We start from the raw sequence: 11806 nt of genomic DNA, 5'->3' as shown, positions 1-11806 counted from the left end.
ATAGCTAAAACTCCACCTTCAATGACGAAATAGTATTATATCGGTATTTCAATCGGGTGAATTCTCTGAGGCCATCAGATGACATCTGCTCTGTCTGGGCACTTTTAATATTCCCTTTCAACTCCACGAGTTCTCGTGCTTTGGATTTTTTGATGAATGAGGCATACTGTATGATCCGACCCCTAAGAACAGCCTTAAGTGTCTCCCAAGCCACGCCCACAGAGGATACTGAGGACCAGTTGGTCTCCATATAGACATTGACATCAGCTTTTAGCATTTGTTGGAAATCAGGATTTTGCAACAGGGACACATTGAGGCACCAACTATATGATTTGTTTTTCTCCACATGTGGCAACACTCACCAGGGTATGATCTGAGACTAAAACAGATGAAACGAGGGTATATATATATATATATCTATTCTAGAATAAATCTTATGGACTGATGAAAAAAATTTGTAGTTCCTACCAGATGGGTTCAAAAGTCTCCAAATATCTGTAAGGCCAAGATTTTTTACACATCTTTATATCAATATTTAAATACAATTAACTTTTTGAAAACTACAATTCACACACACACGCACGCACGCACGCACGCACGCACGCACGCACGCACAAAACAATCTACATTTCATATACTCATTAAAAGCAGTTACAACTGTTAAATGCAGACTTTTATTTTGAATTGTGACCGAGGTGGGCGCCATCTTCAGCCCGTCAGCACACGATACACGTCACACTGGTTGACGTGGAGGAAAAGAGTCTGATCCTCTCGCTTACTGCTCTCCAACATTCGGAAAAATGATCAAGAAATTTGACAAGAAGGACGAGGAGTCGGGTAAGATCATCACTGAATCCACAATGATACATTAAAACATCTATATGCTGTAAATAACTGCTTATTTCAGTGGCTGAAAGAATGTCGGTTGTTTTGCTAAGGAAGCGCGTCTGCAGGCCACATCACAACATCTGCTAATTCAAATATAACACTTATTTAACATTTAAGGTTCATGTGCATGTCTTACTTTTATAGTTAGTTAGAAGCAAAACCAGTAGCAGGTCTTTGTTTTTGTTGTTATCATTAAAATTAATATATGTGTAAAGCTAATGTGCTATCACTTGATTGTATTGATACGGACAACCTGGTTATGTTAAAATATGAGATAAGAAGATCCAACATTGCTTTTTCTCTCTCTCCATAAGCCTTCTTTAAATATATATATATATATATATATATACACATGTACACACACATATATAATGTGTGTGTGTGTGTGTGTGTGTGTGTGTGTGTGTGTGTGTGTGTGTATGTATACACATACACACACACACACACACACACACACACACACACAACGAGAGTGTCTGATTTTTATACAGGGCAGCAGTGAACGTATAGTCACGTATTCTCCTCTCTCTTTTAATAACATAGTCTATTAGAGATATATATATATATATATATATATATATATATATATATATATATATATATATTTTTTTTGTAAGCTTTACATTTATGTGACTAATATTCTAGTTTGAAATGTTACGTGCAGGGAAGCAGTGAACGTAGGCAAAGAACCAAACGTAGATGCTTCTCTTTTCCATTTTTACGAATATGAATAAGAAATGCAATTATATGCACGATTTAACTTGAGTTTTTCTGACTATAACCTTGATCTAGTTAGATTACAGCTGTGTCTGATGCTCTACTGTCATGTGTTGATGATTAGGAAGTGGCTCGAACCCATTTCAGCACCTGGAGAAGAGTGCTGTACTACAGGAGGTGAGTTTTAGGCATCTTAAAAGTAGATTGTCCATTAATGAGTCTCTGTAGCACTGTAGATTTGATTGAATATTTGTTTAAAAGGCTCGGATCTTCAATGAGACACCCATCAATCCAAGAAGATGTTTGCACATCCTGACGAAGATCATTTACCTGCTCAACCAGGTCAGTGGTTACATCTAGCAGCTTTTAATATGTCACTTTTTCTGCTGCTCATATGGAGACTCACACGTTGGAGACTCACACGTTTTTGGTTACAGGGTGAACACTTTGGGACCACAGAGGCCACTGAAGCTTTCTTTGCCATGACAAGACTATTCCAGTCCAATGATGTAAGAAACTTTAGTTATAGCTCTTTTAACTGAATTTAACTTTGTGATTGAATTGACAGCAATTTAATGCAATTAGTGTGTGTGTGATTGTGTGTGTGTGAATGTCACTTCACTGCTTGGCATAAAGCAGTTGATAAATGGGAAATCTTTGCAGACAAAGATAGTTAATTTTCTGCTTCAAAAAAGCATTTATTCGCTTGGAAATATTGAATGTGGTGTAACCAAGAAAGAGTAAAAATACTTTCCTTGCACTTTGAATACATGAGTGTACACAACTTAATCATTCATTTTAAAAACATTTTCAAAGATAATTTTATTTGTTTTACAAATCATGAATTTTTGAGTCAAGAATATCAAATACATTTTCTTGGGGTTACACCAAATGACTTGAACAAAATATACCTTTTCATAAAAATGTCAAGATATTGATATGTAAAAAAAATTTTTTTTTTGTCACATTACAACATAAATGGCTGCCTACTTTATATTGGTTACACCCATGACTGATTTAGTGGTGAAAAAGTTTTTAAATAGTTATATTTAAAAAAGAATTGACTGCTTATAAGATTCACTGTGTATATTATGCCAGGGACATGCGTCATGATTAATAATAATAGTGGTGGTGGTGGTCTAAGCACCATAACTGGTAATCTGGTAATCAGAAGGATGCTGGTTCGAGCCCCACAGCCACCACCATTGTGTCCTTGAGCAAGGCACTTAACTCCAGGTTGCTCCAGGGGGATTGTCCCTGTAATAAGTGCACTGTAAGTCGCTTTGGATAAAAGCGTCTGCCAAATGCATAAATGTAAATAATAAGCATGCAGTACTACACACTATTGTTTTAGTGATATGATGAAGTTTCAGTCAAGTCGAGCGTGTACCTCCTGGAAATTTATGCAATTTTTGGCCACAGAAAGTGGGGAAAATCATTAGTGAAATTTCAGGAATTGAGAAAATTGGAAACTCAGATTTAAAAAAATTATATAATAAATTTACACATAAAACAGACAATTGTAAATTGCAGAAATGAATGCGTTACATTTCCCAGCACTACTTTTTTATTATTATGAATTTCAGCTCTTAATGAGACTTTGATTTAAAAAAAAATTTTGGTTTTGTTTTGCTGTCTCTGGACAGTTACACCACAAGACATTTTTTACTTTATGGACCATAAAAATATCAAAATGACTTTGAACTCAGTAATGGGAACCAAGTTCATCACAGAAGAGCTGCTTTCAAGTAATTGTTTTGTGTGATTTGCATTTGTAATGTACTGTTGAATAATTTAATAGATCTGGACAAAAAAGGGGTATGCTAAGGGTATGAGATTTAATTTATCTTTCAGCAAACCCTGAGGAGGATGTGTTACCTGACCATAAAGGAGATGGCCAATATCTCAGAGGATGTGATCATTGTTACAAGCAGGTGATAAGCTATAACATAATATAATGCTACTGTTGTAACATTTTAAGTTCTTTTCCTCTTTATTTACTAAAACATACTAAGCATTAAGCCAATTCAGTCATGCCACTGATATGATCTCCCTTAACAAAAATGCTGATTAATGTTGTTTTGTTTTTGTCTCAGCTTGACTAAGGACATGACTGGTAAAGAGGATGTGTACAGAGGCCCAGCGATCAGAGCTCTCTGCAGGATCACTGATGTGAGTCATAACTGTGTTATCTCTGTGTACAGGAGTCTTTTAATTTGTAATCAGTATGTATAAACTGATGTCTCTGACTATGTCTGTGGCAGCCTTTGTGTATCCATGATTTATTTCCTCAGCAACGGTCCCATTGTGGTAGTATGGTAACTTTGACCTGTTCCATCTTTTCCATCAGACCACCATGCTGCAGGCTATTGAGAGATACATGAAACAGGCCATCGTGGACAAAGTGCCCAGTGTCTCCAGCTCTGCCTTGGTCTCCTCACTAGTAAGATCATTACCTGATTGTTTAAGGTCATACATTGATTTTCAGTGTGATGGTTTCTGGATAATGTCACCCTGTGTTTGTGTTTTTCGCCTTTCTTCAGCACATGGTGAAGATGAGCTTTGATGTGGTGAAACGCTGGGTCAATGAAGCTCAAGAGGCGGCTTCAAGTGATAACATCATGGTGCAGGTTTGTGCGACATACCCTCTAACGTTATTCTGTCTGTGTGTCCTGCTCTCTCTTTCTCTTACTGTTATAAATCTTTCTCTCCACAGTACCATGCTCTGGGTCTTCTGTACCACCTGAGGAAGAATGACCGCTTGGCTGTGACCAAGATGCTCAATAAATTCACCAAGTCTGGTCTTAAATCTCCATTTGCTTACTGCATGATGATTCGCATTGCCAGTAAACTTTTGGAAGAAACAGAGGGAGGGTACGTTTGTAGGCTCTTTTAATCATGCCGAGGCTTGTTCTAAACTTGGTCAACTCAAGTCTTTGTTTTGTGGTTTAACAGGCATGATAGCCCATTGTTTGACTTCATTGAGAGCTGTTTAAGGAATAAACATGAGATGGTGGTTTATGAAGCTGCCTCCGCCATCGTCCACATGCCCAACTGTACAGCCCGCGAGCTGGCACCTGCTGTGTCTGGTTGGTCTTTTACAAGTTTTTCCTTACCTCTACTCTTGCTTTCTAAAGGCCAGTTCACACTGCTCCAACCAACACCTACAAACACTTTTGTTGGGTCAGTGTTGTTTACCCTGTTGGTGTTTGTTGGGGCAGTTTAACAGTTATGCTTCTCAACATTCTAAATCAAACTGCCAACTTTAGATTTTTTATGTTTGTTTGGAGGTTTTTGGGGTGTTTGAATTGGCCTCAACATCTCCAATACCTCAACAGGCTTGATTCCCAGGGAACAACCATATTAATAAAATGGATAGCTTGAATGCACTGTTAGTTGCTTTTTATAAAAGCATTTTCCAATTGTCTACATGTAAACTAGATGTTGAAATTATTTTTTTTGTCTGTCTTAATCTCTCTGTCTGTAGTTCTCCAGCTATTTTGCAGCTCTCCCAAGGCAGCCCTGCGATATGCAGCTGTACGGACTCTTAATAAGGTCGGTTTTACCTGCAGCTTTTGTCTTTTGAGTAGGATTTAATTTTCTTTACCTTATTTGGAAGAGCACGGTGGTTAGAGCATGCATACTGATAAAATGGTAACACTTTACAATAAGGTTCAGAATTAGTTAACAACATTAGTTAACATGAACTAACAATGAACAGTTGTATTTTTAATAACAAAGGTTAATAAATGCTGTAAAAAATATATTGTTCATTGTTAGTTCATGGTATCTAATCATAATGAATTGAAAGCTAATTGTAACTAGTTGTCCTGGTTGTTGCATTTGTCTTGTTTAAAAAAAATGGCAAACTGAAAAGGAATGTCTATCCCTGTGCGCACACAGGTGGCGATGAAGCATCCGTCAGCGGTGACGGCGTGTAACCTAGATCTGGAGAACCTGATTACTGATTCCAACCGCAGCATTGCCACCCTGGCCATCACCACCCTGCTGAAGACTGGCAGCGAGAGCAGTGTGGACCGCCTCATGAAGCAGATCTCCTCCTTTGTGTCTGAGATCTCTGATGAGTTTAAGGTGACTGAACAAAACCAATAGATTATCTCCATTAGATCTGTTCTTGTCATTTCATAAATTCTGTGCCAGAGAGTGTTTGTTATTAATCTCAGTTATTGGTGAACTAAATATAAAGGGTAAGGTCACCCAAAGATACACATTCTGTGTTTTATTCACCCTCATGCTGTTCCAAATCCTTATGACATTCTGTCATACTAAATTGTTTCAGGGACATTGTCAGAAATGAATACATGCATTATACTTCTCTTTCCTGGAGATAAACAATGTTTGTGTTTCAGGTGGTGGTGGTCCAGGCCATCAGTGCTCTGTGCCAAAAGTATCCCAGAAAGCACAGTGTGATGATGAACTTCCTGTCCAACATGCTGAGAGATGATGCAAGTTCATTTAAGGACTTTTGTTCTTCTATTGTTACATTGAAATCCTGTAATCTGTCTTGGTCATAATACGTTCAGACTTTTGGAGTTTTATTGTGTCAGGCCGCATGATCCACAGTGTGTTTTGTGCATGGATTTACACTGATACTATTAATACGTGGCTGCGGTTTTATTTTAATTAATAATTAATAATTTAATTAATAATTCATAAACAAATACGATTTTTAACCCTTTTTTTATTTTTTATTTTTTTTATTCCTCTCTAGGGTGGTTTTGAGTACAAGCGAGCCATCGTGGACTGTATCATCAGCATCATAGAGGAGAACCCAGAAAGTAAGGAGACTGGCCTGGCCCACCTGTGTGAATTTATTGAGGACTGTGAGCACACCGTCCTGGCTACTAAGATTCTCCATCTGTTGGGGAAGGAGGGGCCACGCACCCCCACACCCTCCAAATATATCCGCTTCATCTTCAACCGAGTGGTGTTGGAGAGCGAGGCAGTGCGGGCAGGTGGGTAATCTTGCATGAACTTAGTCCTGGGCTTTAACCTTGTGTCACCTCAAGATTTTTTATTTTTTTGTGTTTCACATGTGTTGCATATTAAATGCAATCCGAGTGCAAGCATTATTCATTTTAAGCTGTGTTGATAATCTAAATTTAATCTGGTTCCATAGATTTACGAATGAACTGAGCTGCTTTAGGAAGTAAAAGCATTCTTCTGCTCTGACACTCAAGTTTTCTTTCTTCAAAGCCGCTGTCAGTGCACTGGCCAAGTTTGGGGCTCAGAACGATGACCTGCTGCCCAGCGTACTGGTCCTTATGCAGAGGTATGCTTACACTTGACAGTAAATATGTGTGAGGAGAATAGTGGTGGTGGGCAATATACTTATAATGTTTGAGTATCGTTTCTGTTGAGATTATACAAAATGTTGCCATATGGTTGGGAATGGGCATTTCAATCAGCACAAGATGGAGGAAGAGCTTGCTTAAAATGGTGCATAGTTACTCTTGGCTAGTGCTGTCAAACTTTCCAACTAGTGATTTGTTCAAGAACCATCTTACATTGAAGAAAAATTCAGCGAACAGATTGGGTGAATTAGTATTTAAGTGCAGATGTAATAAAAAATATTACAGGCGATCAAATATTATCTTTTTAATTATTTATTTTTGACACATTTGGTTCATTGAATCAACAATCTTGTACTTGGTCAAAAGGACCTCTCATTATTTGTAAATAATCGTATAGATATTGCCCACTCCTAGAGGGGAATGTCTTAAAGGAGACCTATTATGCCCCTCTTAAGTCTCAGGTGTCCCCAGAATGTGTCTGAAGTTTCAGCTCAAAATATCACATGGATCATTTATTATACCATGTTGTAAATGCCTCTTTTTGGGTGGAATCTAAAACACGCTGTTTTCGTGTGGGTCTTTTTAAATGCAAATGAGCTGCTGCCCCCGACATTGCTCTGGTCTCCGTGAATACAATCAGAGACCATGGTAACTTGAGCTGCATTAGCCGTGGAACCAGCTAACATGCACATTCGGAGAAGCGATTTGCAAACATTCACAAAAATTAAAGTGCGATACTTACATCTTCAGGTTATAAAGCTGGAACACGAACAGTTGGTACTGATCCATGCTTGAGAATCACATTTTTTTAAAATCTTGCTTTATATTGACACTCATTCACAAAGCAGTCCGGTGTAAACTGATTTGCCCAAACATACACACATTTTTGTATGTTTTGGGGCACATTTCCTTCAAAAACAAAACTTGTCCACTGCGTCTTTATTGGCTCAGACATTATTCTTCTCACTGTATTTGCTCCAGCACAGAAAAAAATGGTGGACTGTGTGTAGATCACTCAGGGGAGGATCTATGATAATAGGGTGGAATCTGTCACCAGTTGTGGGCGAGGCCTGCTCTAATGTGACGTCACTTTAGAGCAGAAATGAAAACCGTTCATTTTGACACACTGTTTTTGATTAATAGATATATAAGAGAAGAGTGGGTGGACTTTTAGCATTTATAGGGTGGTTGTGTACACACACTGCCGACTCACATTTATGTACAAACACCATGTAAAAGTTAATTTTGCATAATAGGTCCCCTTTAAAGATACAGATTCATTTAATTATGTGTGTGTCTCTGACAGGTGTATGATGGACAGTGATGATGAGGTGAGAGACAGAGCCACGTTCTATGTGAACGTCCTTTTGCAGAAACAGAAGGCCTTGAATGCCGCTTATATCTTCAATGGTGAGGGTTTGTGTTAGAGGTCGTTTTGAAATTTAAGAGTATTTTGTGGTGGATGTTGAAAGATTCGTTTTAGTTTTGTTGTTTTTTTGCATGTGATGTGATTTACATGCAATGGGTGGTTACAGTTTGTTGCATGAATTTATAGTAATTTAAGTTGCGGCAGTTGGTTGAACAATGGCTGTTGAATGGTTTGTTCACAGGTCTGTCTGTGTCCGTTCCTGGACTGGAGAAGTCCCTCCACCAGTACACACTGGAGCCCTCCGAGAAACCGTTTGACATGAAGACAGTTCCTCTTGCAACCGCACCCATCACAGAACAGAAAACAGGTAGAGAAACAGTTACATCTCCTTGTTGTTTATATAACGGTAGCCAATAACTAGAACATTCCTCAACATAATCCATATCAATGCAAGATATTTTCACAATTACGTATGCAAGTGAAATGTTCTTATTTACACTCCACCATTGTTTGGCCTCTGATTAGAACTTAATCTTCCTATATCTTTAACCTTTTTGGTTAAACTCAGAGCTTACCCAAAACTGCTCAGATTCCACAATTTCAATGCCATTTTTCCCTTCTGTGCCAGAAATCACACCAGTGGCAACAAGTAAGCTACCTGAAAAGCTTGCACCATTACGCCAAGACATTTATCAAGGTAAGACAATTAGGTTGATCAGTCAAACAGTGTGCGTTTGAGCATCGTTATTCCAGGGGTGTATTGCTGACACCAAGCAAACAGTGTCAGGTATGGTCACCTATATCAATGAACCATGTGTTTGATCCATCATAAACTTCATTCATTGATTTTTCTCCCTCTCTCTTCTCCATTTGTCTTTTTCCCCCATTGTTTTCTCCCTCTCAGAGCAACTTGCAGCCATCCCAGAATTTAAAGGCCTGGGTCCCCTGTTCAAGTCGTCCGAGCCGGTTCAGCTGACAGAAGCAGAGACTGAGTATGTGGTGCGGTGCATCAAACACACTTTCGCGACTCACATGATCTTCCAGTTCGACTGCACCAACACGCTGAATGACCAGCTGCTGCAGAGGGTTCTGGTTCAGATGGAGCCATCAGAAGCCTACGAGGTGCTGCATTATGTACCTGCACCCAGCCTCCCCTACAGCCAGCCTGTCTCCTGCTACAGCTTGGTCCGGTTACCCGAGGATGACCCAACAGCAGGTCAGACACGCATAGTTACGCATGGCTTCCTGCAACATAACTATGTTTGTTAGGGGGTTTATAAAGGAATGTTATATTATGTAAAAACAAAAAAACCTGTTTACAGAAAGCTGCTTATAGGGCCCTATTTTAAGACCTCTACGTCTGAAGTGCAGTGCTATATGATACACCATACGTGCAAAGTCAGTGGGCATGGCCGTGAAGTTTTGGTATTTTCAGGCAAGTATGTTCTAAGTCTAGGCATAAGTGGGTTGCGAACTATATAAATTAAGACAGCCCATTCATAGCAAACAATATATACCATTTGTGTCTTATGTCCTTCTTGAATGTCAGGTATAACACTCCTTAAAGAAACATGGAAAAGGAGGTATTTATCTGGACTAGATGGTTGTAGGCTCTTAAATGATAGAGAATGTAAGTATTATTAGTTATATTGATCTAATGGCATACAAAACCATGACTGTTATTAACTGGACATCATTTTACATGCCATTGTAATTCTAGAGTTACAATATGCACTTTGGTTGCAATTGCTGATGGAGTTTACAAACTGAAAATGCACACACTGAGTTCAGACAGGGATGAGAATAGATGTGGTCTAAAGAACAATTACCTATTTCTAAAATAAAATAGCAAATTAGTTTTTGTACTGCTTCATTTACATGGACCTCCCACAGTTTGTGCGATTACACCAACAGATGGTGCAAGCACTCCCACCCACACCCATTTGTGTTGCCCTACATTCAAAAAATTAACTTGGATTTAGCGTTCACAAAAATTGGATAAGATGCAGTCGTTGTATTTTTGCCTCCTAGACATCCGTTGTAAACATGTAAACGTCAACACTTTGTTTCGTTTGTACAAATTTTGAGCCAAAATATTTGCCAGTGGTAATTGACAGCATGCTGCAGGTGCTGTCAATGGAGCTAAACTTGTATATAACCCTAAACATTCCTCGAATGTTGGAACCGCTAGAAATGTAGGTGTAATGTTCCTTTTATGTTATGTTTTCCTTAATTGTCGCCTTTGATTGTATTTTTCTCTTTCAGTCTCTTGCACGTTCAGCTGTACGATGAAATATCTAGTCCGAGACTGTGATCCGAACACAGGAGAGCCTGACGATGATGGATATGATGATGAATATGTGGTATGTGAATTTGAAAGTCACTGCTAGAAAACTAATACAGAAAAATATATTTGGTTAGTTCTCACCCAATCTCTTATTTCCACCCAGCTGGAAGATTTAGAGGTGACCGTAGCTGACCATATACAGAAGGTGTTGAAGCCAAACTTCGGTGCAGCGTGGGAGGAGATCGGAGATGAGTTTGAGAAGGAAGAGACGTTTGCTCTGGCCACAGTCAGAACATTAGATGGTAAGTAATGTTTATATCTTCATAACATTCACATTTTTATTTGACATTTTAATCAATAAAAAGACTCCCATATCACATGTATTTTTGATGAGACATTTTCTGTTTATCTTCACAGAGGCAGTAAATAACATCATCAGCTTCTTAGGCATGCAGCCCTGTGAACGCTCAGACAAAGTTCCTGAAAACAAAAACTCGCATGTTCTGTTCCTAGCTGGTATGTACTGTTTATTTCATTCAGTACAGATGACTTTAATTTTGTTATAGGCGTTGTTGTCTCACATGAGGGTTAGTGTTCAAAGTGATGTTTTTGCAATTCAGTTGGTGGCGCAGAAATTACGCACTTTATTTTAAATGCAATTTGAAGGTGCCGTAACTATTTATTACCGTGGAGATTAATGGTTTCATGTTTTTCTAAAGGTGTTTTTAGGGGAGGTCATGACGTGTTGGTGAGGGCACGGTTGGCCTTGGCCGATGGAGTCACTATGCAAGTTACGGTTAGGAGCACAGAGGAGAGCGTGGTCGATGTCATCCTGGCGTCCGTGGGTTAAATGCAGTTTTATTCCAGGTCCTGGCCACATGCCAATCAATCCGTGTTAATGTCTTTTATATACGTATATCTATCTATAGAGTAGCTCTATCTGTAAAAACACAAGTTGAACTTCAACAGTCTTCATGGCTCAAAACAATTTGAGAAACTAAACTGAAAGTAATGCCACTTATGAATCCTAGCAAAATCTAGATTTGACCTTTTATTAGTTCTGTTTCTGAGAGCTGTTCTAAATATTATGCTACTTTACATCATGTGGAAGCGATCTCATTGTAATTATATTTCTCTGGTGTTTAAGCAGTTTTGGCATAATATCATGTCATCTGGAAAACAAATGTTAAGCTCATTAGACTGTTTCATTGATCAATAAATCAGTGCAAA

The 11806-nt window shown here is 38.6% G+C and overlaps 1 protein-coding gene across 1 annotated transcript; it reads left to right on the top strand.

Moving 5' to 3' along the window:
* Positions 1–700: 700 nt before the first annotated feature.
* On the top strand, positions 701–11805 carry copg2 (COPI coat complex subunit gamma 2). The gene is made up of 23 exons (XM_052118972.1): positions 701–837; positions 1730–1782; positions 1867–1947; positions 2043–2114; positions 3460–3539; positions 3702–3777; positions 3956–4048; positions 4149–4235; positions 4322–4479; positions 4561–4694; positions 5093–5160; positions 5509–5697; positions 5976–6071; positions 6338–6581; positions 6823–6898; positions 8227–8330; positions 8531–8656; positions 8918–8986; positions 9194–9505; positions 10555–10652; positions 10740–10878; positions 10994–11092; positions 11296–11805. Exons 1-23 carry the CDS (start codon positions 801–803, stop codon positions 11424–11426), a joined length of 2622 nt encoding a protein of 873 aa, XP_051974932.1. The 5' UTR covers positions 701–800; the 3' UTR covers positions 11427–11805.
* Position 11806: the final 1 nt, after the last annotated feature.

The sequence above is a fragment of the Xyrauchen texanus genome, chromosome 45 (genome assembly GCF_025860055.1).
Source record: "Xyrauchen texanus isolate HMW12.3.18 chromosome 45, RBS_HiC_50CHRs, whole genome shotgun sequence".
NCBI classification, from domain to species: domain Eukaryota; kingdom Metazoa; phylum Chordata; class Actinopteri; order Cypriniformes; family Catostomidae; genus Xyrauchen; species Xyrauchen texanus.
The sequence above is the reverse complement of the archived record's forward strand: the minus strand, read 5'-3'. Positions and strand labels throughout refer to the sequence as shown.